At 53.7% G+C, this 24,463-nt stretch overlaps 2 protein-coding genes across 9 annotated transcripts; both read left to right on the top strand.

The window, feature by feature from the left end:
• Positions 1-272: 272 nt before the first annotated feature.
• Positions 273-4,806, top strand: TMEM129 (transmembrane protein 129, E3 ubiquitin ligase). Of its 3 annotated transcripts, XM_070462533.1 has the most exons (5): positions 597-672; positions 1,449-1,681; positions 2,038-2,512; positions 2,971-3,145; positions 3,278-4,806. In XM_070462533.1, the coding sequence occupies exons 3-5, from the start codon at positions 2,052-2,054 to the stop codon at positions 3,524-3,526; spliced, it is 885 nt and encodes a 294-aa protein (XP_070318634.1). In that variant the 5' UTR covers positions 597-672; positions 1,449-1,681; positions 2,038-2,051; the 3' UTR covers positions 3,527-4,806. The 3 variants fall into 3 exon arrangements, with proteins under 3 accessions (XP_020770609.1, XP_020770608.1, XP_070318634.1); XM_020914950.2 differs by lacking the exon at positions 1,449-1,681 and having other exon boundaries at positions 273-672; positions 2,986-3,145; XM_020914949.2 differs by lacking the exon at positions 1,449-1,681 and having other exon boundaries at positions 273-672.
• Positions 4,807-6,242: 1,436 nt separating this feature from the next.
• On the top strand, positions 6,243-22,843 carry SLBP (stem-loop histone mRNA binding protein). Of its 6 annotated transcripts, none has more exons than XM_070462592.1 (9): positions 6,245-6,651; positions 6,770-6,886; positions 11,367-11,471; positions 13,965-14,024; positions 14,324-14,461; positions 14,976-15,125; positions 16,571-16,652; positions 21,769-21,882; positions 22,127-22,843. In XM_070462592.1, the coding sequence occupies exons 1-9, from the start codon at positions 6,431-6,433 to the stop codon at positions 22,262-22,264; spliced, it is 1,125 nt and encodes a 374-aa protein (XP_070318693.1). In that variant the 5' UTR covers positions 6,245-6,430; the 3' UTR covers positions 22,265-22,843. The 6 variants fall into 6 exon arrangements, with proteins under 6 accessions (XP_070318694.1, XP_070318693.1, XP_070318692.1 ...); XM_070462591.1 differs by having other exon boundaries at positions 21,736-21,882; XM_070462593.1 differs by lacking the exon at positions 13,965-14,024 and having other exon boundaries at positions 6,243-6,651; positions 21,736-21,882.
• The last annotated feature ends 1,620 nt before the right edge of the window (positions 22,844-24,463 follow it).

Raw genomic sequence — 24,463 nt, 5'->3', positions numbered from 1 at the left:
GGCGGCCCGCCTGATGCGCCTAGAGGAAAGGCCGCACGCGGGTGGGTGGTGGCTGCGGAGCCCGCCGTCGCCCAAGAATCCCGGGCTTTGCTGCGGACGCGCCTGGGCTGCGCGGAAATCAGGGCCCGAGAGCCTCTCCCCTGAGTCTTAGTTTCCCCAGGTGGGCAATGGGATCGAGAGCAGCACCGCCCCCAAGCGGGTCGTGTGGAAGAGCCAAACCCTCGCGAGAACTGTAGCGGCGACTCGCGAAGTGGGGGCCGAACGAGGGGCCCGGGAACTTCATTTCCCAAAATACTCCGCGGAACTCCATCTCCCAGAGCGCCCCGCGAGTGCCCCGAGGGCAGGGACTCCGTTTCCCAGAGCGCCCCGCGCCACCGGGCGCCTACCGGACCCGGACGCTGTGGCCGGTTCGCTGCGCTGGGTGGCGGGCCTCGCCTGGCCGGTTTCCCGGCGGCGACGGCGGCGCGATGGACAGCCCCGAGGTCACCTTTACGCTGGCCTACCTGGTGTTCGCCGTGTGCTTCGTGTTCACCCCCACCGAGTTCCACTCGGCCGGGCTCACGGTGCAGAACCTGCTGTCGGGGTGGCTGGGCAGCGAGGACGCCGCCTTCGTGCCGTATCACCTGCGCCGCACGGCCGCCACGCTGCTGTGCCACTCACTGCTGCCCCTCGGTAAGCCCAGGGCCGACCTCCGGGACCCGGAGCGGGAGGGACGGGGGGCGCCCTCCCGTGCTGGAGAGCCGAGGCAGCGGGCGGAGCGCCCGTGTGCTCGGGGAAGTGCTGCCCCTTGGAGCTACCCGGCAGAGAGGCGGGCTCAGAACGCTGGGGAAGGGGGTGCTCTGCTCACTGGGGCAGGTGGTGAGCTGGCTCTCGGGGGACAGGTCCCTAGAGTCGGGGTATAAGTTAACTGATGCCCCTAGGGGTGGCCTATCCCAATCCTTGGAAGGTGGGTGCGGGAATGGCAGGCAGAGAGGGTGACGGCAGTCAAGTGTCATTTCCGCCTCCAGGGGATCTTCCTGACCCAGGGATCGAACCTGTATCTCCTGCATTGGCAGGCTGGATCTTTGCCACTGAACACTAGGGAAGCCCCCCCCACCCCAGCCTTTTTTAAAAAATATAATTTTATTCATGGATGTGCTGGGTCTTCACTGTTGCGCGAGGTCTTTCTCTAGTTTCGGAGAGTGGGAGATGCTCTGCTGCAGGCCCTGGAGCACCCAGGTTTCAGTAGTTGTGGCTCACGGGCTTAGTTGCTCCGCAGCATGTGGAATCTTCCTGGACCAGGGATCAAATCCATGTCCTCTGCATTGGCAGGCAGATTTTTATCCACTGCACCACCTGGGAAGTCCTAGAAAAGCCCTTTTATTTATTGCCACATGAGTTACTTATTATGTTTCAGTTTGATCAATAGCATTTATTACTGTGTTCACAACTCCAAACCTTTCCTGCAGGTCACTGTCTACTTTGTTAATTTTGACATGCAAGTTGGCCCCCATCTGGCCACCAGGGGCCTGGAGCTGGCTCCTGTGTGCCTGTGACACGCTCTTGTCGGTCTTCGTTTACTGTCTGGTACAGGATGTCCCAGGTCTGGGGTGGGCCAGACTCTGGTCTGCTTCCTCAGAGCAGGTGGGATCCGGAGGCTGAGATCCAGGCCTAGGACGGCCTGTGGGCAGCTCCGCATGAGGTGACACCAGATCCTTGTGCTTCTTTTTGCTTTTCTAGGATTTTCTCATTTTATTTCCTCTACTCGTATGTGGTTTGTAGAAAACTAAAGTAGTAAGATGAGAATGTTTTCTGCTCACTGCACAAGTACTCAGTTGAGTCAGCTATGGAGCTGGGCAAGGCCCACCTGCCCTGGGGCACCACGGCCTTGCCTTGGGAGCTGGCCATGGCAGAGGACCAGACCCAAGGTTGGGGATTAAAGGAAGAGGCCTCCCCAGAACCCCCCCAAGGGACAGGGACAGCACTGTGGACATGACCTGGGGAGGCTGGCAGCCTGGTAGTCCCAACCTCTGCTGAAGCTTGCCCCATCCCTTTTAGGCTACTATGTGGGCATGTGCTTCGCAGCCTCGGAAAAGCAGCTCTACTACCCCAGCCAGACCCCGGAAACCTGGAGGGCCTTCCTCCTGCTAGCGTTGATGCTGCCCGCTATCGCCTGCACCCTGATCTACTACTGGTCCCGGGACCGGTGGGCCTGCCACCCCCTGGCCCGCACCCTGGCCCTCTATGCCCTTCCACGGTCGGGCTGGCGGGCGGTGGCTTCCTCCGTGAACACGGAGTTCCGGCGGATTGACAAGTTTGCCACGGGGGTGCCAGGTGCCCGCGTGATTGTGACGGACACGTGGGTGATGAAGGTGACCACGTACCGTGTGCACGTGGCCCAGCAGCAGGACGTGCATCTGACCGTGACGGAGTCCCAGCAGCACGACCTCTCCCCAGACTCGAACCTGCCCGTGCAGCTCCTCACCATCCGCGTGGCCAGTGCCAACCCTGCTGTGCAGGCCTTCAACATCCGGTAGGCGGGCCTGCGGCTGGGGTCGCTGGGGTGGCTGCACCCTTGGTCTGCTCTTTGTGTTGCTCCAGGGGGCTGGGTGGGTGGGAGCTGCTCCCTCTGGAGTGCCCCTCCCTCAGGTCCTCTGCGTTTCCCCTTTCTTCCCAGCCTGCCCTGAGCTGTCTTCCCGGCGTCTCGGGAGGAGCGCACTGGGGCTGTTTGGGGGCCACTGTATAGGACGGAGGCTTGGTGGCTCCCTGGGCCGGGGCCAAGGTGCTTCTGTCTAGTTCAAGCTGTGGCGGGTCTGCCCGCCCCTCCTGGACCCGACTTGGCCTGAACCTGCCGAGGGCCAAGCCCTCTGCCGTAGCTGCAGTTCTCCCACCCTCTGTGCCCCTCCCCACGTCCCGAGGAGAGGCCCGTGGGCAGTACCAGGTCAGTGGGCACTGGCCCCACGGCCATCTCTAGTGGTCCCCGCCCAGCAGCACCCACCTCTACAGGCTGAACTCCACGGAGTACGGCGAGCTATGTGAGAAGCTCCGGGCGCCCATCCGCAGTGCGGCCAACGTGGTCATCCACCAGAGCCTGGGCGACCTCTTCCTGGAGACCTTCGCCTCCCTGGTGGAGGTCAACCCGGCCTACTCGGTCCCCAGCAGCCAGGTAGGGGGCTGGGCAGGGGAGGTGGGTTCTCACAGCTGGGCCGCCATGGACCGCCTCTCCTGGGGTGGGTCAGGAGCCCCATCCCCAGGGCGGCCCAACTGGGCTTCCTCTGACCACCTGGCCTGCCTGCAGGACCTGGAGGCATGCATCGGCTGCATGCAGACTCGGGCCAGCGTGAAGCTGGTGAAGACCTGCCAGGCGGCGGCCGAGGGCGAGTGCCAGCAGTGCTACTGCCGCCCCATGTGGTGTCTCACCTGCATGGGCAAGTGGTTCGCCAGCCGCCAGGACCCGCAGCGCCCCGACACCTGGCTGGCCAGCCGCGTGCCCTGCCCCACCTGCCGCGCTCGCTTCTGCATCCTGGACGTGTGTGCCGTGCGCTGAGCCCCCTGGGGGGACCCTGCGGCTGCCTGCAGGGGCAGATGGGCCTCTGGGCCCTCCTCGGTGCTGCTGTGGGTGGCTTCGGTGTGGCGACTCACTGGTGCCCCGAGGCTGCAGAAGGGCCCGGAGCGGCAGAACCTTTCTGCTGAAGTTCAGTCCCTGGCAGCGGGGTGGTCTTCAGCACCTCTGCCTCCTTCACTCTGTGTTCTTCCGACGAGGGGGTCAGTGCTGGGCACACAGAACATGGTGTTGGATCCATCTCCAGAGCATTCTGGGGCCGCCGAGCTGTGTTCTGGGCGACCCCTTTGCCCCAGATGACCCTAACCTAGCCACTTGCCTTAAATGTATGGGGCACAAAAGTCTTAACTGCTCCTCAATTACACGACAGACCTGGATTTGTCTAAGACTGCAGCCTGTCATGCTTCCGTCCCCAGGCTGGCTGCTGGCCCTGTGGCATGGACGCCCTCCACTCCCCACGAGGCCGCTCTGAGGACCTGGTGCAGGGTCTGGTTGTGGAGGGCACGAGCATTGCCCAGGATCTCCTGGTGATCGCAGCCAGCCAAGGGCTCCCTCCTGGGGAGGGTGGCCCCTATCTGCCCCCTACCCAGGGCCACCTCGGGCTTTCCATCAGGGGCTGTTTTCACCTGCCTTTCCCTTAGCCGAGTGCATGTGGGGCTACCCACCCCTTCGAGGGGCCTGTGACCGTGTGCCTTCTGGTGCTCCCACGAGTCCAGGGAATGGGCTGTCTCAGACTCCTGGTTGCACGGCAACATCTTGTGTCCAGACAGCAAGATGGTGGGGGCCCAGCACGAGGCTCCCCGCAGGCCCACCCACTTCAGAAGGGAAGTGCCCCGTAGTCAAGGCAATGACAGCCATCTTCCCAGTTCTTGGTGGTGAGGTGGGGTGCAGGGAGGAAAGTGTTAGGCTCCTGGGTGCAACTCAATGTGGCTGTTGGCGGGGCCCTAAGCCTCCTAAACTTGGTCCTTCTAAGTAGGTTAGATGGAATCAGCTGGCTCAACTCGCCCGAGGCTACACCAAGCCCAGGGATTTGGAAGTGAGCAAGCCCAGATTTATGGTCTTCCGGGGGCACCCACAGGGGACAGCTATCAGAAGGGCAGCCAGGAGCCATGCCCGGCCTCAGCCTGGAATTTCAAACCCTGGCAAGGGAGAGCCAGGCCTGGGGTTGTCTTTTCTAGAAGAGAAGGTTACTTAGTTTTATAAAGATATATCTATTGTAGCAAAGTGATATGCTATTGAATAAAATGTTAGTATGAAGTTATCAATATTTTGTTTTTCCTGGTATTCAAACAGTTGGGGCGAGGCCATCTTAGAAGTGGCCACTTTAATGTGCATGTTTTTTCAGAATAAAGGGAGGCAGACTTCATGAATCTTCCCCTGATATTCTAGCTGGGGTCTCAAAAAGCTCACTTCCAGGGAACCTTTGTGGATGGGTCCTGGGGGGTGGGAGTGGGGGTTGGCATACACACGCTCCAGATGCAGGGGCCCACGTGAGGGACCCTGGTGATCCAAGGTGTGAGCCCTGCTGGGGGAGGCCTCCAGCTGTGTGCTTGCTGCTGTGTCCCACGCAGAGCCTGATGGCCCAGCCGCTTGGCTGGGGGAGCTCCTCAACAGTGCAAGCTCCCTTTCCCTCATGCTGCTGCTGGACCCTAAACATGTCTATAAAGTACACACAGCCCACTGAAAGCCAGTGGGCTGGAATTTTTTATATCTTGGAGATACTTGATTTATTTTCACTATAGTCCTCTGATAGTTTAGTCACTAAGTCATGTCTGACTGCGACCTCGTGTTATGGAGTCCAAGCTCGCTCTGCTCGCTGCACGGCAGGCCAGTGACTCAGAGACGAGGTGTTGAGGCAAGGAATACTTTATTCTGAGAGCCGGCTGAGCAGATAGCAGACTGTCTCAAAAGCACCATGTCATTGGGGTCTGGATGCCAGATTCTTTCATAGGTCAGAGACGGGGGGAATAGTAAAAAGGTAACCCTAATCTTGCAAATGTTTCCTAGAATTACAAACCTCAGGCAGGCTATATGTTAATTTCTTCCTGCCATCTACAGGTGGACAGGGTTCCGAACAAAGGCACTTTAGATTCAGGCAGAGAAGCAGGATTCTCTGAGCCAGGGTTTATGTATGATTGTCAAACAGTTCCAGCATGGAGTCAGAATTGGCTTTTCCCTAAAACGTGGACTGTAGCCCACCAGGCTCCTCTGCCCATGGGATTTCTCAGGCAAGAATACAGGAGTGGGTTGCCATTGCCTTCTCTAGGAGACCTTCCCAACCCTGGGATTGAACCCAAGTTTCTTTTATCTTTATTTGCACACAAGCATCACCACCTAATGCATGGAGACTGGCCAAGGGTCCAGCCCAGTAGGGGGGGAGGGAAGGGAAGGGGTATGTGTGTGTGTGAACAACGTGACATAGGCTCACGGCTCTGGCCATGTGACCCGGCAGCGAGTTACCACAGACTTTTGGGGGCGCGAAGCCCGCAGCCCGAGGCCGCCTCCCCTTCCGGGTTCCGGGTTCCCGCCACCGCGGACAATGTCCCGCCATGCCGACCAATCGGAGAGCGCCCCAAACCTGGGCTAGGCCAATCGGAGGCGCGTCCTTTGCCCCTCGCCGCGCCCGTGTCGCCTGCCTCCGAATCTCCCGCCAATACCCCTACCCCGCCCGCGAAGGCGCGGCCAATCAGCATCGAGCGTCCCGGCAGCCCGGCCGCCTCCATGGCGGAGGGGACAACCTTTTCTTAGGTCCTCGCCTCAGTCTCCCCGGCGGAACCCCTTCGCCGCCCGGATGTCAGTGCGCAGGGCAGCGGTTTCACGGCGGCCGCCCCGGCCTGGGCAGCCTGCGCGGCGTGCGCTTCCGAGAGGCTCCCCCTGGGTCTCGGCCCGATGGTCTCGCCCGGCGCGGCGCGCGCGGGAGCCCGGGGGGCGGGGCGGTGCCTGATAAATGCGGTTGGGGGCGGGGCGCGCGCGTCAGTCAGCGCCGCGCTGAGGGGAGCTCGCGTCTGCTTCCCGCGCCGCCGGACCCCAGGAGCCGCCCGCCGCGTCGCCATGGCCTACAGGCCGCGAAGCCCTGCCGGGTACGAGGACCGTCGCGACAACGACGCCAGGTGAGGTCGGGCCGCGCGCCGGGTGCTCTCGGGCGGCCGCGCGGCGGGCGGGGTCTGGACGGGGGTCCCGGGCGGGAGTGCCAGGCCACCTTGCTCTGACGCGGTCTCTCGTCGCCAGCCCTCCACCTCCTGCGCGTTGGAGCCTCGGACGCAAGCGCACGGCCGACGGGAGGCGCCGGAAGCCCGAAGACGCCGAGGGCCTCGCAAGGCCGCCCAGCGGTCACAGACCCGACAGGTGGGCCCCTTGCGGCGGCTCAGGGGGCCTGGGCGGAGGTTCCCCTCACCTGACTGACTCGGGGTTGCCGGTGGGTCACCAACAGCACTCAGCTAGTCGGGGCGCCCCTGGGTCACCAGCCTTGACTAGTCTGGCCTCTGTGCGTCACAACAGGACTGGGAGGCCCCTGGGGATCCGAGGAGGTGTCTCAGTGACGGGTGTCAACAAAAACTGGGCTCAGTCTCGGTCAGCGAGCCCTGCCAGGTTCCAGGGATGGCATTGAGGGCCACCACAAACTTTGCAAAACGTTCCAACACGGCGAGTCAGGCTCCCCCGTGAAAGAGTCAGGAAAGTTGGGTGTTGTAGCAGTCACAGAAGTGGGCGCCAGGATGCGAACCAAGACTTAACCTCCAGGACCCTCTTTGCACCTGGGTGCTTCTGAGGCGCTTCCCTTCTGAGGAGCCTTGGCCGTACTTCTGCAGTCTGCAGTTTACTTGAGTGTTTTCTAGGCTGGGCAGTGTGTTGGGCAGGCCAAGACACCCTGCCAACCATGGTTTCTTTTTTGTTCTTATACTCTTGACACTGGTGGGTCAGCAAGTCAGACAAAGTATTTAGGGGAGACAGGAGTTTCTGAAGAGTACACGCAGCGGGTGTCGGGTGGTGAAGGCCGGCATGCTCTTCAGATCCGTGGTCTGGGAAGGCCTCGGTCCGGATGAGATGGGAGGTGGTCCCTTGAGGATCCACACACCAGGTTCCTCAGGTGGGGATGCATTTAGCTAGTATGAGGACTGGCTAGAGGAGGACAAAGGGTGGGGGACAGCTGCCAAGTCAGGTGAAAGGGGTGGTGAAGACCGAGCAGTGGAGACGGTATAAGGAGTGTGTAGCTTAGGGTAGACTTCTAAGGCAGGACTCTCAGTACTTGTTGATGGGTTAAGGGACCAGTGCAGGGAGGAGTCAGAGACGACTCTAGCTTTGAGACCTGGAGACCTTGGTCTCTTATGAAACTGTTACCAAGATGAAGAGGAAGGTGTGGACCAGACCTGGTCTGGGGAAGAAGTCGGTGATTAGGCTTTAAGTTTTTGAGATGAGTAAAGAAAAGATATTGAGAGAGCAGCATCTAACAGTCTGGGTGGGGAGGCATAAATTGAGTATCAGCATACCTGTGACTTTTAAAGATTTGAGATTACTTGGGGAAAGATGTGAGACAAGGAGAGGCTCTAATAGCCCTGGGGCTAGATGTGAGGAATAGGTTATTGTTCAGTTGCTAAGTGGAGTTCAGGAATAGGTTCTTGTTCACTTGCTAAGTGGAGTTCAGCTCCTTGTGACCCCATGGACTGCAGTACTCCAGGCTTCCCCTGTCCTTCACCATCTTGTGGAGTTTGCTCAAACTCATGTCCTTTGAGTCAGTGATGGCATCCAACCATCTCACCCTCTGTTGCCCCTTTCTCCTCCTGCCTTCAATCTTTCCCAGTGTCAGGAGTCTTTTCCAGTAAGTTGGCTCTTCACATCAGGTGGCTAAAGTATTGGAGCTTCAGCATCAGTCCTTGGAATGAATATTCAGATTTGATTTCCTTGCTGTCCAAGGGACTCTCAAGAGTCTTCTCCAGCACTACAATTTGAAAGCATCAGTTCCTTGGTGCTCAGCCTTCTTTATGGTTCAACTCTCATATCCATACATGACTACTGGAAAAACCACAGCTTTGACTATACAGACCTTTGTTGGCAAAGTGATGTCTCTGCTTTTTAATACACTGTCTAGGTTTGTCATAGCTTTCCTTCCAAGGAGCAAGTGTCTTTTAATTTCATGGCTGCAGTCACCATCCCCAGTGATTTTGGAGCCCAGAAAATAAAGTCTGTCACTGTTCCATTGTTTCCCCATCTATTTGCCATAAAGTGATGGGACCGGATGCCATGATCTTAGTTTTTTGAATGTTGAGTTTCAAGCCAGCTTTTTCACTCTCCTCTTTCATCCTCATCAAGAAGCTCTTTAGTTCCTCTTCACTTTCTGCCATTAAGTGGTATCATCTGCATATCTGAGGTTATTGATATTTCTCCTGGCAGTCTGATTCCAGCTTGTGATTCATCCAGCCCAGCATTTCGCATGATGTATTCTGCATGTAAGTTAAATAAGCAGGGTGATGATACACAGCTTTATTGTACTCCTTTCCCAATTTGGAACCAGTCTGTTGTTCCATATCCGGTTCTAACTGTTGCTTCTTGACCTGCATACAGGTTTCTCAGGAGGCAGGTAAGGTGGTCTGGTATTCCCATCTCTTTAAGAATTTTCCACACAAAGTCTTTCAGGTAGTCAATGAAGCAGAAGTAGGTGTTTTTCTGGAATTTCGTTGCTTTCTCCGTGAGCCAGTCAGTGTTGACAATTTGATCTCTGGTTCCTCTGCCTTTTCTAAATCTAGCTTATACATCTGGAAGTTCTTGATTCACATACTTTTGAGGCTTAGCTTGAAGGATTTGAGCATTACCTTACCGGCATGTGAAGTGAGCAGAATTGTACAGTATTTTGAACATTCTTTGGCATTATCACAAAGCTATCTTTGAGATCAGGCTTTGACCCCTGCAATGATCTCACTTTTGACTGAAGACAAAATGTTAAATCCTTAACTGCTTAATTGCTTTAAAATTCCTTTGTATCCTGGGATTCTGCCTGTGGCTCACAGCCACACAGGCCTCCTTGTTCCTGTGCCAGCAATGTTCCTGTCCTAGGTACACTGCCCCTGCCATGTGTTCTGTATGCTTTTATTCCCACAATCCCCTGTGGTGGCAGTGGAAAATGCATGCAGGTTCTTGGAGAGTGGAGCCATCCACATCTCCATGGATGCAAGAACTGATCCCTTTGGAGGGACGTTAGTTCAGTGTGTAAATAAACCTTTATCTTCCATTTGAGCGCTTTCCCTACAAGTACTCATCCCAAGCTAGGGTGAGGTGGTGAATGTAATTTGCCTGATCTAAAACATGAGTTTCAGTTCCACAAAAGGTAGTTTCTGTCAAGCTACCAAAATGTGAGATGGAGTAAAAGGGCATTGTTGTTCAGTTGCCAAGTTGTGTCTGACTTTGCATTTCCTTGGACTGCAGCACGCCAGGCTTCCCTGTCCTTCATATCTCCCTGAGTTTGCTCAAACTCATGTCCATTGAGTCAGTGATGCCATCCAACCATCTCATCCTCTGTCGCCCCCTTCTCCTTTGTCCTCAGTCTTTCCCAGCATCAGGGTCTTTTCCAGTGAGTCGGCTCTTCACATCAGGTGGCCAAAGTATTGAGCTTCCACATCAGTCTTTCCAATGAATATTCAGGGTTGATTTCCTTTAGGATTGATGGTTTGATCTTGCTGTCCAAGGGACTCTCAAGAGTCTTTTCAGCACCTTTTAAAAGTTGAGGCACCTGTTACGGCTGGGAAATGCAGACCTGGATCTCTTGACACACTCTTGAGAGTGTTGATGTCTAACCCTGGGCACACCTCCATTTGATTTTCCTCTGTGTCTGTGATACAATCTTGAGTCATTTTAACTTGTTCATTAATTTGATTTCAGACCCTGCCAACCATATTTATACTGTGGAAATTTGTTTTTAGGATTTGAGTTTTTCTGGTTGGGGTAACTAAGGGAAGAAATTATAATTACGTAAGGGGATTATTCTTTGGTTATTACTGTTGCATTTTCAAAGCATGCCATTGAGTTTTCAGCTAGAATATATAAAATTGCTTATTGTTGCAGTTGAAGTTCAGTTCTCTTTTTGATGTATCAGTAGTGACCAATAGAAAGTTCAGGAAGAAAGATAAAAATGTGAGTTTACATCTTATCTATAAATAACAGACATAACAACAATTCTAGCTGCCAGAATTCTTGGCATCAAGCCCCATGCTTTCAAATTGCCTGAACTTGACTGAAGATTTCCTTGAGTTCTAGATGGAACTGAGCTCCTAGATTAAAGGTATCCAACTCTAAGGGTGCCTTTATCAGTAGACTAAGCCCTGATGTGGTAAGAGCTCTGAAGGATATTTTTATTCCCCACATTTTAATTATGATGTGATATATTCTGAACCATTAATTGCATGCATCTGGAAATAAATAGTAGCCACATTTATTAGGTGTTGGTCACTCTGCTTAGCACTGAGAATGTATTAGCTGAAATCTTTCTTTAAAATCCTTTTAAAAAAACAGAACTTTTTACAGAAAAAGTTGTATTAGACAAGTGTACTTCTTGGTGCTGATGATACCTGTTGACTTGATCTGCCTTTCCCCCCATGGACTGTGTCCTCATGAGCTAGCTGACACATAGGGAGTGCACGGTTGTTTAACAAACAGAGCCCAGAGAGGCTTGGAGCGAATTGCTGGAACTCGGTGAGCTAGGAAGTTAATGGAGCTGATTACTCTGGAGCCCATTTTCTTGGCACTCTCCAAACAACCTCGGAACATTTCCTGATGTATGATTTGAAAGGAAAGTGAAAGTTGTGTCATGGTTCAAGCGTGCCTTTTCATTGTTTTGCAGCTTTACCACTCCCGAAGGCCCTAAGCCCCGTTCTAGATGTTCAGACTGGGCAAGTGCAGTGGAAGAAGATGAAATGAGAACCAAAGTTAATAAAGAAATTGCAAGGTATATATTTTAGACCACTTTGAAGTGTCATCTGTGGTGTTTTAAAGTGTATATGAAATTTGAGGCATATCCTAAAGTGGTGGTGGGCCCCCAACCAGCCACATCACAGCTCCTGGGAACTTGTGAGAAATGCGGGTTTTCAGGCCCCACCCCATGCCTGCTGGCTGGGAAACTGGGTGGGGTCCAACCACGTCTTAAGCCCATCTGTTGAGCCTGCCAGCTGACGTTTGCAGACCAGTGGCTTGGCGCTGTCCTAGGGTGGCTGTGGGTGGACAGTTGCTGGCTAGGCTGCAGACAGCTATGGCCATGTACTCTGACCTGCCACACTGGCTGTTCCCACTCCACTGGGGATTGCGCTCTTGACTGACACCTGCCTCAGGTAACAGCTCAGAAGTGCCAGAGTGCAGGGAAGTCCCTGACTTGGGGTCTGTGACCCCTTTGCAGGCCTGCCCAAAGTTGTGTGTGTTGAAGTTCAATTCCAAGGTACGTCCTCTCCCTCGGCTCCTTACAGTTCAGAAGATGATGGCATTCTTCACCCCTGCTTATCCCAGGATTACATTCTCCCTGGTGTTTTGGGACCTTTCTTCCACTTGATATATGCCATCCAATCCAGTGAATGAGCCTTGAGTTAAAATGCTGTGGCTTGAAATTAATTGAAGTGTATTGAGCCAAGAGTCTGTTGGTTCTTAATTCGGATAAGGAGGTCTGTCCTCACTCTCAGCAGGGAAGCAGGGCCAGACTGCTTCCTCTACGTCTGCAGTGGTCAGTGGTGTTTAGAGCTGCCTCCATTGGAAAGGACACAGGCACACGTTGGGGTTGGTTATGACCACGTAAGGGGCCACTTAATTTCTTTCAGACATTAAAATGTGTGTGGGCAGATAATCTACATGGGTAGAAGAGTGAACTGGGAGTTGACAGGCTCCAGTATTTTGAATTAGTTGTATTTATATAGATGTTGATTTTCCTCAGCTGTGAAAAGTTAGGCTGTTTGACTTGGTCTGTGCAGTTTTTGTGTTGGTTCACAAGGTTTATAACAACTCTGATCATGTCTTTGTGTTTTTTTTTTTTCTTTTGACTGCGCTTGGCATGCAGAATCTTGGTTCCCTGACCAGGGATTGAACCTGTGCTTCCTGCATTGGAAGTGTGAAGTCCTAACCACTGGGCTGTGGAGCCCCAGTGCTGTGTGTCTTGACCCCCACTGTCACCCCTTGCTAGGGACCGTCTCCAGCGCCTGTTTGTTGCAGGGAGACCCTGTTTGTCTTGACCCTCCTGTTGTTGGACTCCTCTTTGTTCCTCTCTGGAAGTTGTCCTGCCCTTGTGCTGTTTTGGGCCACTCTGGATCACACCCTTTCTGATGGAAAGCTGCTGCTTTTGAGCAGACCAGGTGATGGAGCTTTTGATGGTGGTGGTCTGCCTTACTTCCCACCAGGTGGTGAGGGGTGAGCAGTCAGCTCACTGTATGTCAAGGCAGCTGACTCACTACACACCAACAGTCTGAAAATTGGAAAATGGGTTTTAGTTATACCTGAAAGTGAAAGTGAAGTCGCTTAGTCATGTCCGACTCTTTGCGACCCCATGGGCTGTAGCCCACCAGGCTCTGTCCGTGGGATTTTCCAGGCAAGAGTACTGGAGTGGGTTGCCATTTTCTCCCAAGGATCTTCCCGACCCAGGGATTGAACCCCAGTCTCCCACATTGCAGGCAGACTCTTTACTCTCTGAGCAACCAGGGAATCCCTTATCATACCTGAAAGGGTTTCAGAAAGAATGAGATCCTACAGAAAATGATTTCAGGGACTAGTGTTTCAGTTCTCATGGGATGGCTCTAGATACACAGAAGGAGATTGATTGTCTCCTGGTGTCCAGACTTCACTGGGACGCCCCAGCAAACTTGGGGCAGGGTGAGGCACCAGAATATGTGACATCTTTTGGACCCTAGCATGAAATTCTAGCTAGAGGCAGTTTCCAGGTTAGATTGTACTGTGTTTTTTGGTTGGTGACATAACTTTGCAAAATTGGGTGTTGGTTGTTGCTGTGCTAGAAAGCAAATTCCCGGTGACATCCACAAGGAAGGAGGTTGGGGGTGGGAAGGTGTGCAGTCTTCCCAAGGTGAGCAGTGCCCAACAGGCATGTGTTTCATTAATGAGTGATTGTGGTATTAGAAATAAAGACTTCATTTCAGCTCACGTTTAGTTTTTCCTGAAGGTTTCAGGGTTAAGAGAAATGTAAAGTTCCATGGTCTCACTACTTAACTGGCAGCAGTAGTTTTCTTTCAGAACTGGTTGCTTTAAGCATCTTGTATGGTCTTGGCAAGTAGCCTTTATCTTCTCACCAGAGTGGTGATTGAGGGAGGTTGAAAAAGAAGCCACCTTTCTGTGACTGTTACTTAATCCCCTTACCAGACCGCACCTTCACAGAGGCTTTGTAGCTCTGAGAGCATTGTGTTGATTTCTGTACCTTTGTAAAAACAGCAACATTTATTTACTTTGCTCTCAGATATAAAAGGAAACTCCTCATAAATGACTTTGGAAGAGAGAGAAAGTCGTCATCAGGAAGGTAAATGCTATGTAATCATTTCTTTTCTAATTAATAACCCTGTGACTTACTCATGAAAAATAAGGTGAACATGTGAACGTGAAATGCTGACTCTCAATAGTATTTACTGTTTTTTCTGTTCTTCACTGATTTGAAATATGTATCCTGTACTAAATTTCCATATACTCAGATTCTAGACTGTTCTGGAGTTAATATAGTTTGGAAATCCAGAGGGCAAATGCTCTATTATTGTGTTTACACATTTTCTTACATAATGATCTTATTTGTGAGGTCCGCTGTGTTATTTTCCTTCTGTTTAGTTCGGATTCGAAGGAGTCTGTGTCCGCATTGCCAGCCGACTTGGAGACGGATGAAAGTGTCCTCATGCGGAGACAGAAGCAGATCAACTACGGGAAGAACACCATCGCCTACGACCGCTACATTAAAGAAGTCCCCAGGTAGTCCTGCGCCACCAGCATGGGCTGGCCAGGTCACCTGCGTAGGTGGTAAATCTGATTCTGGGTGTTGTTCACCTGCTAAGAGCTGTGTTATTAATGACCTTCAGGCACTTACATAAAGAATCTGTTGGTGACTGCAAAACCAAGGACATGAAGACAAGTAACGTTTTCATAATTTAGAATGTTAGGTAACGTTTCTCAGGAATCATAGCTGTCTTATAAATGTGAGACTACTAAAGTACATGACAGGGAAAAGTTAAGTTCAGGTTACAGATTGTAAAGCTTTTACTAGAGAACATGAGCCTTACCCAGTGTATGTAAGGAGCATGTGTCCCGCTTCCCGCACAGGATACAGAGGGAGCTTTACAGAGCATGGCAGCTACTGGGCTGAATGCAGGTGTCCTTTACTGGAGCGTGGATTGCGAGGGATGAGCAGTCAGCGAGGTAGCGCTGTTCAGCTCATGTTCACACGTGGGTCTAGGTGTGCACCAGGATCATCCCTCTCTCCCTGTAGGCACCTTCGACAGCCCGGCGTTCATCCCAAAACCCCCAACAAATTCAAGAAGTACAGTCGGCGGTCATGGGACCAGCAGATCAGACTCTGGAAGGTGGCTCTGCATTTTTGGGATCCCCCAGCTGAAGAAGGATGTGATTTGCAAGAAATGTACGTCTCTGTTGGAGTCCTGTCCTCCCTGTCTGCGTGATGACAGCAGCTCTGTCGCTGTGTGGCAGGTCATCCTGTGTATCGTGGCTGTGTTCTCTCTGCTAGTGTCTGAAGCTGGCCGTGTGGGCTCCCGGAGGGCTGGAGGGAGGGATGCGCTTCCTGGGTTGGACTTAACTGTTTGTAGCTACGACAAACTCATCTTAGTAGAGGTACATGGGGTTTTGTTTGTTTTTTAAGATAAAACATCTTGAAAAGCTTGAGTAATTGTTGAGCTCAGCGGCTCAATGGTATGGAATCCGCTTGCAAGAGACTCCAGCTTGATCCCTGGGTTGGGAAGATTTCCTGGAAAAGGAAATGGCAACCCACTCCAGTATTGCCTGGGAGATCCCATGGACAGAGGAGCCTGGCGGGCTACAGTCCCTGGGATCACAAAGAGTCAAACATGACTCAGGGACTAAACAGCAACAAGTATGCATACCGTATGGTCGACTGACTAAACCAACACGAGCTCGTAAAGCAACCATACTCCAACAGAAATTGGGGCTTCCCCATTGGCTCAGTGGTAAAGAGTCCTTCTGCCAGTGCAGGAGATGTGGGTTCAGTCCCTGGGTCGGGAAGATCCCTGGAGAAGGAAAACCTCCAGTATTCTTGCCTGGAGAACCCCATGGACAGAGAGCATAGTGTTTCAGTCCACAGGGTTGCAAAAGGGTCAGATATGACTTAGTGACTGAACAGCAATGTAAAAGTAAAAGGTTTTCCTTTTTTTTTTTTGGCCTATGGAAGGTTTTTATCTTTTAAAACTCTGTCCAGTGGAAAAGGTCTCAGGTTGAACTTCTGCCATGTGGTCCGGATGCCAAGTGGGCGGGGAGGTGCAGGCTGGTCTGTGGTTCTCTCAGTTCCCTCGTCTGAACTTCTCCCTCCCTCAGAGACGTGGTTAGTCCAGATGTCTGAGTTTCTGCTCTGAGCTGGGGATGTTTATTAGAAACGGTCAGGTTTGAAACGATGTCTAATACGCGTTTATGAGGTTGGCCTCACCTTCACAGACACACCCTGGTTTCTTTCCAGTTGTCACTATTGTCCCGTTCCCTCTGTCAGCAGGAAATTGGAAAAATGAGTGGTGATGTGTAGTTGGGTTTGTCAGTGTCTGTCCCCCCAAACCGGGCTTTACTGCCGTCACTTCTGCTTACAGGGATGCTTGTGGGTGTGTGCAGACAGCTGCCTGTGTGCTCTGAGCACGGTGGACATCCTGCCTGTGGCGGCTGCTGCCAGCGTTCCCCGGGGAGGGCCTGGGCGGAGGAGTGGGGGGCGTCCTCTCAGGGCAGAGGCGGTGCAGGGAGCGCACATGGCGGCGTGGGCCTCACTGACCCGGCCTAGCGTGCTTGCCTGCGTCGCGTGCCTCCTGGTTCCCTCACGTGGTGACTGACATGCGTGTGTTCACTGCACAGACATCCTGTGGACCTCGGGGAAATGGAGACTGAGTCCGCAGAAAGCAGCTCTGAGTCCCAGACGAGCTCTCAGGACAACTTCGTAAGTGCCTTTCCCTGGGTGTATCTCCACACAGGTGTTTCAAATTTATTGTTTATAACATATGTCCCTTTATAAACTGAACTTTAAGCTGAAATTTGATTCTGATGCTTAGAAGAAGGGGTCCTTACCCCTTTCTCTGACTTTATTGAAATGTCAGATTTGATGGATCCCTATTTTAGATTTTGGGTTCGGTCTGACTAATCAATACCACCATTTTCATTCAACAGTAAAAGGTCTTTTCTAGTTCTGGTGGTAGATACAGGCCTTGTCATTAGTGTTAATTTTAGGCTATCTAGTTTGTGCTGGTGAATTGCTGGTATAGGATCACCGGCTAGTTGTCATAAGTGGAGAGATGCTTTGGGCCTAGGGGTTTCCCCACATTTGCCAATTTTTAAAAAAGTACATGTTTTAGGGCAGGAAAAAAAAAACTCGGAAGATGAAAAGCAGTGTGCAGAATCCCTCGTCTCTCAGCCTGTGGTTATTGATTGAGTGCGAGTTCTTCAGGCTTCTCTGCGTGTGTGCAAGCCACACACAAAATAACACTTCACAGGAAAGGGTGCCTTTGTTATCACAGGGGCTTTCCCAGAGGCTCAGCGGTAAAGAGACTGCAATGCAAGGTCCATCCCTGGGTCGGGAAGATCCCCTGGAGGAGGAAATGGTGACCCACTCTAGTATTCTTGCCTGGGAAATCCCATGGACAGAGGATCCTGATGGGCTGCAGTCTGTTGGGTCTCAAGACGTTGGACATGACTGAAGTGACTGACCTCTTACTTGTGATGAAGGAGACTGCTCCAGTACTTACATGTAGAAATATCCTGTGCCCACTAAGTGGAAAAACAGGTTAAAAACTAGAAGTAAATGTTTTCTTGAAAAACTCAGGCTTTCTATAAGACGAGCCTGTACTGTGAACAGCTAAGGAGCAGGTAAAATCAAAGTGCACAGCTGCCTTTGCTGCCTGCCACCTGTCGCCCGGGTAAACAGGTGCCTGTCCTCCAGTTGTGGGGCACCTGTGCCCTGGGTCCTCTCTGTGAGAGGTGTTAGAGGGACGACACCAACATAGAGGGACGACACCAACATAGAGGGATGACACCAACATAGAGGGATGACACCAACATAGAGGGGTGACACCAACATAGAGGGACGACACCAACATAGAGGGACGACACCAACATAGAGGGATGAGAGACGCTCATCAAGGATGCAGCTGCTGCAAGTGCTTTCTGAGGACCAGCAGCCTGGAAGCTTGTCCAATGAAATCAGGATATTTAACCACAGGGGGATCCCAGTGTAGTGGGTATTCAGATGCACGCAGGACTACAGAGAAACCAGTGCCAGACGATCTCAGCAAGTGGTGTCCTTGATCTGGATTGAGTGACTCTCATCCCAGCTCAGCAAATGGATTCTGATTGTGTGCTTGTGATCAGACAAGTAGGGAGGGGCGGCTGTGCAGATAGAGGCAAGGGTCCTCTTGGGGGTCCTGGGACCTCCAGGGAGAGGTGATGTGGGGGTGGGGGATGTGGGAGGCGAGAGAGCAGGATGAGTGGGAGCAGGGGCGCCTGCAGGCCCCCCTCGGGAGCGGGAGCCGGGGGGAGAGCTGCTCAGCTGGGCAGAGACGCCATAGCATCACTGCTAGAATACCGCTGCCGCGTAAACAGGCTGTTCAGGCTTCTCGTTTGTCCCAGTCATGCCCTTTTCACAGGTCTTTTTCTCTCTTTTGATATGGAGTTTAATCAAGGATTACATGTTTTAATAGCCACGTCTCTTTAATTCCCTGTAGTTTAGAATAGTCTTCCTGTTTCCCCCCATGAAATGACTTCTTAGAGGGGTTCAGGCTCCTCGGTGGGCGGTTTCATGTTGTCCCCTTAGATTAGGTTCAGGTTGAAGACCTTGGCCCCTGTTTTGGGCTGGAGTGAGGCCATGTCAGTCCAGGGCCAGAGCTGAGGGTGGCCGTCCTGGTCTGGTTTCTGGCTCAGCAGTGGTTCTGAGCCACATCATGGCTCCCACCGCCTCCAGTGGCTGCGGCTCAGAGGACTTAAAGGGTTGCTCCGTTTCTCGTGGGGCAGGGTTGGGGGCGGGAATTTGAGATGTCAGCTAAAGTTGGACATTATCTGCGAATGTTAAATCTCCCGGAGTTCCCTGCGATCCTGGGCAGTCTTGAGTCCCCAGAAGTTGAGCGGCCCTGCTCAGCGCCCTCCAGCAGCAAGTCCTGTGCCCCAGGGGCCACTGAGACTGTGCTTCTGTCTTCCAGGACGTGTTCTGCGGCACCCCCACCAAAGTCAGGCACATGGACCGCCAGGCAGGGGACGAGTTCGATTTGGAGGCCTGTTTAACCGAGCCGCTGAGAGACTTCTCGGCCGTGAGCTCACCGGCGCCCCCTGCAGGCCAGCTGCCCGGCATGCAGCCTCGTTTGTAACTGGAGCTTCCTGTTAATAGCTTGCTGTCTCCTGGTGAAGTGCTGTTCTTGCCCTGTTTTCTTAAGAAATGTTAATTTTATGTATAGGGAGTGTACTTTGCATGTTTTACATTGTAAATGGAACTAAATTTGAGGAAAATGTAACTTGAAGCAGTCTTGCGACAACCTCAGTCGCTTAATCTCCAGCACCCTTGATGGAAACCTGGAAAGTGTGCTGTAGCTGGTCTTCCACGGGGATTGTAGATGCTAGATTGCTACTCGTCAGCTAGCTGGTTTGGGTCCAACTGTTTTGGGGCCAGTCTGGCATCGACTTTCTTTACTGGTATCTGAATGAGTGTTCTCATAATTGGCTCCTTTACTATCTCTGTGGAAAGCGTTAGTGAGTTTCTGGTTGTTTGTCAGCATATCAGGATTGGATTTTTCCTCATACAGAGCACTGAATAGTCAGAGATATTGAATTGAGCTGATAAGTTAATGGATTTTATGTGTAAGTTATACAGTCTTAATTTGGTACTTGTAAATAGCACTAAGTGGGCCTTCTACCTAAAATACTCCAAAAGTTAAGGCAGCAGAGGGATTAGAATTTTTTTTATAATCAGTTAATTCACTTTGTAAAATGGCTGTAAATGATAATGTGTACAGATTTTCTGTTCATATATTCAGTTGTAAACTTCTAAAGACTGTTATGTTTCTATTGCTTTTGTATGGAATGACACTGCAAAAATAAAAACCTTCTAACTGACTTACTGTGTTGCCAGACAGACTGGGTGATGCCTGTGCTGGGAGGAGCCACGTCAGCGTTGGTCCTGGGCACGTGCACGGGGAGGGTGGACACGGAGACGGTGAATGACCTCCTTTTAGTCGGTTTGCAGCTCTGCCTTGGGGCCCTGGTCATGCTGAAGCCGGGTGCAGACCTTGGGTGTGGAGCCAGCCACATCCCGTGTGTGCCTCTCGGCCCCAGTCTGCGACTGAAGGGAGTGTGTACCCAGCGCGTGCCAGGAGGCCAGGGCCTCGGCTTGCCGCTTGGTCGGCAGCTGGGGCACCAGGGCCTTTCTGTGTCTGGGGACCAGGGCTGTACAGTACCCCCTGCAGCCCGAGGGGCTGCCCGCCCATAGTGCGTCTCCACGCCCAGGCTCTGCCCGCAGCTGTGGCCACCTCCTTGGAAGTGACACTGAGCTCCTTATAAGCAACGGGTGGGCTCTTGCCACTGTGTTCAAAGTGCTTTGCGGGGGGCAGAAGCCCTTCCTGGTCCCGTTACGTGTGCGGACCTCGCACTGTCCAGCAGCCTCGTGGACGGGGGGACACAGACGGGCACTGTAAGCTCCACTCAGGTACTTGGGGACAGTGAATGTGGCATCAGGTCACAGGCAGGAGGGCTGCGAGGCAGGCTGGAGGTTGGGAGACACCTGGGTGCACTGGGAGCCAGCTGTGCTGCAGGAGCCGGAAGCGTTGGCCTCAGGGTGCGGCCAGCACAGAGGCCCAGAGGTGGGAGGGCGGTGACCAGGCTGTCCGCGCTCACGAGGGGCTTGGCCAGGGGTGCGGGCGAGGGCCTGAGAGACGAGCTTGGGGCGCAGGGTAGAGGGTGCCTCAGCGCCTGGGAAGGTTGGGAGCACTGGGAACAGAAGCAAAGCGGACCCTTGCTGCGTAGTGGCCGCTGACAGCCCTGTGCACACGGGGGTGGAAAACACTGACCGATGGGCTGGATGGGGTTTCTGGGCAGAGCCCCAGAGGTGCCTCTGCTTCCCTGGCTCCTGGGGGGGTGGGGTGCTGTCTAGCTGGGGGTGGGCCCTTACAGGTCCTGGCCCACCTTCCCCAGAGACGGGGGAGGGAGGTCCTTAGTAAAGCAGAGCAGGTGGTCAGGACCGTGGAGGTGGAGAGCCTTCCCATCTGAGACGCACAGGACCCTGTCCCCTAGGAGCCCACCGTGGAGAGGGCTTATTCTGAGGAGCCCTCCTGTGTGCCCCCTCTGGGGTCCCCCAGACAGGAGTGGTTGCTGCAGTGACCCCAGGCTTGCCCATCGCATGGGGGGGTGTGTGGTGGGGCCTGGGACAGAGTGCAGGTGAGTTGTGTCTAGTCCACATGTCCTCAGACGCTGAGGACCTTCACCTTAGGACCTGTATTTAGGGGGACTCCGCCCATCAGAGCCTATTCCCATGATGGGAACAGCACTTCAGGCTGGTGCTGATGGACAGGGAGACTTGGGGGCCTTGGGAGGACTGTAAATGATCTGCGGCCGTAGCGTGGATTGTGCTGGCCGTAAGTGGGGTGAAGGAGGCAGGCTGGCTGGAGTAGAGGGTGAGGGATGTGGTCTGGGGTGGGGGTCTTGGGCGGGAGGCATGATACCTGACTCAGGTTCTAGAAGAGTCACCTGAGCTACCGCTTTGGTGTCACATCTATATTTTTGGAATGCTCTTAAGCACCAGGGAAATCTGTCTTCAGACTTTAGTTCCTGCCTGTTAGCACTGTTAACACAATCTGGTCTTTCCATGTGAGTGTAACAGGTAACCGATTGCCTGGGACTGACTGGTCTTTATTCTTGACTCTTGTACTTCGAACCCAGAGGTGTCAGAACTCAATTACGTTTGGCCAGCATGATTAATTCTTCACCGTTCTGGGCTGATTGTGATCTTGTCGCCAGCGGAGATTCATTTTCCTGTCTCCCGTGTATAGATGTGGTCGGCTTATCGGGGTTGTCATCCTCAGCTCGCGCCGCTCCTGCACCAGGATGTCGTCTTTCCTGCTGGCCCGTCGGGACCCTGCCATCAAGTTGCTGACCCTCTGCCTCTCTGGGAGGAAGATGCTGATGGCACCTCCCACGTGAGTCAGCAGCCTGCCTGAGCCAAGGGCTGCGCTTCCACCAAGTGGTGGCTCTTCTGGTTAACGGAAGGGTTACAGGAGCGTTTTTGTCCCAGGCAGTCTGACTCGAAAGTCCTCCTGGGTAAAGTCACACGACAGCAATAGGTGAACTGGGAGGACCTTGACGTTAGCGGTTTTCTTGGAACCTGGGTGGGGGAGGGGTATGTGCCTTTTTAATCACCAGTCTGTATATTTTATGTTTAAGAATCTTGAGGAGGGGCTTCCCTGGTGGTACAGTGATGAGGAAATCTGCCTGCCAATGCAGGAGACACAGGTTCAATCTCTGATCTGGGAAGATCCCACATGCTGGGGAGCAGCCGACCCTGAGAGCCACAGCTCCTGAGCCTGAGCGCTGGAGCCTGGGTGCCACAGCTGCTGATGCCCGTGAGACCGAGCAGCCGTGCTCCGCAACAGGAGGAGCACCGCAATGAGAAGCCTGCGCACCACAGCTGGAGGCAGCGCCTGCTCCAGGCAACTAGAGAAGGGCCTGAGCAGCAACGAGGAAATAAACACGTTAATAGGACATTATTTTTTTAAGAAAAGGAAAAATCTTGAGGACTTTTCTGGTGGTCCAAAGACTGAGCTCCAGTACAGGTGGCCTGGGTTCAGTCCTTCACTGGGGAGCTAGATCCCACATGCTGCAACTGAGACCCAACACAGCCAAATAAATAATTTTTTTTTTTAAAGGAAGAGTCGTGAGGGGGACTTCCCTGGTGGTCCAGTGGCTAAGACTCTGTGCTCCCAATGCAGGGGACCTGGGTTCAATCCCTGGTCAGGGAACTAGATCCCACATGCTGCGACTAAGACCCAGCACAGCCAAAAAAAAAAAAAAGACAGTCTTGAGGAATTTTTTGTTTCAGAGTTTTGTTGCTTTGTTGTCAATGTTTGCTTTGTAATTACATAAAAATATGGTTTTACTGAGTCTAAGCCACTTTGTAAAACTCACACTTTGGAGATGCCTGTGAAGTCTTCCTGGAAAACCCTCGGCGCCGGGTGCAGGACGCACAGGCCGGCCTTACGGCTGGCCTCCCAGAGGCGCTGTGTACAGGGTCCCCAGAGCCCGCCGCCTGGCACTTGCAGGCACGTCAACATGCAGCAGGTGGACTGTGGCCTGTGTCGGTGCCAGCTCCACCTGCAGCTGTGTGACGGGGCCTCCGTGTCCCCGTGGGCGCGACCGGACAGCAGCACCTACCGGCAGGCCGGCCCTGAGGATTACAGGAGAGAGAGCACGTCGTGACGACAGCTGCTGTGGTGGCCGAGGGCCCCATCTAAGGTGTCGGCAAAAGCGCCACATCCATTAGCTCTCCCCGACTGGTCGGGCAGGGTGCTCAGCGAACAAAAGCAACAACGCAGACCTTTAGGAAATGGGCGCCCGCCACACAGGCACAAAGCTGCCTCCCGGAGGCTGAGACTTGGTCGGCCTGCCCGGGGAAGGGGTGCCCCCAGAGCCCAGCATTCCTGAGTGAGCCCACGCCACGTGAGGGGCGCGCGGCGGCGCGGTGCCCGGGGCCGCGCCGCGTGAGGGGGGCGCGGCTGAGGGGTGCGCGGCGGCGCGGTTCCCGGGCTTTCCGGCTGTGACGGCCGCCGGCAAGCTCGCCGTGCTCTTCAAGAAAGGGGTGGGGAAACCGCCTCCTTCGGGCAGGAGTGGCGAGCCGGGCCCTGCCGCCGGCGTATGAGGCCGGGACAGCTGCCTGCTGCTGTTGGACAAGTCGCCACAGGCTGGCTGGCTTAGCGGACGGTCTTTACCGTCCCCAGCTTTCGTGGCTTGGTTGGGTCCTTGCGTTCAAGGGGCTGGGATGTCATCTGAAGGCTTGCCTGGGGCGGACCCACGCCCACGGCTGTGGTCAGTGGGCACCCCCCCACAGTGTGGACTGGCTTCGCCAGAACGAGTGGACACGGCGTGGTGGAGGCCCGTCACTGACGCCTGTCACTCCAGTTAGGCAGGAGCAAGTTGCCATCCAGCGTGCCCTCAAGAAGCAGGGCTGTTGGAGCCACAGCCAAACCCACATGTGAGAGGCCCTGGCTGGGCAGCCGGACGTCTGCTGGCACCTCAGCTGCATGTTACACAGAATTCGGCTTCAAACAGGCCTCAGGACTTCCTTAGTGGTCCACTGGCTAAGACTCCTTTCTCCCAGTGCAGGGGGTCTGTGTTCGACCCCTGGTCAGGCAACTAAGATCCTGCATGACCCCCGGCACAATCAAATAGTGGGAAGGAAGAAAAATGGATCTCAGAGTTAAGTCTAAAAGTGCAAAAATATAGAACTTGTAGAAAACGGGTTTCTAGGTCCAGGCAGTGCTTAGGCTGGACACCAAGAGCACGCTCCGTTAAATGGAAAATTGTTAAACGGGACCTCATGAGGATGAAAGACTTGCTCTGGGCAAAACCTGGTGGCAAGACCAGCCGCAGACTCAGAAAAGATGACTGCCAAGCGCGGACGTGATGGGCTTGCCTCTGGGATGTGCAGAGAACTCCCCAAACTCACAGTAAGGAGCGGTCCAACTGGAGGACAGGCCGGGGCATGAGGAGGGGGGGATCGCACTG

The sequence above is a fragment of the Odocoileus virginianus genome, unplaced genomic scaffold, assembly GCF_023699985.2.
Source record: "Odocoileus virginianus isolate 20LAN1187 ecotype Illinois unplaced genomic scaffold, Ovbor_1.2 Unplaced_Scaffold_5, whole genome shotgun sequence".
Lineage (NCBI taxonomy): Eukaryota > Metazoa > Chordata > Mammalia > Artiodactyla > Cervidae > Odocoileus > Odocoileus virginianus.
The sequence above is the reverse complement of the archived record's forward strand: the minus strand, read 5'-3'. Positions and strand labels throughout refer to the sequence as shown.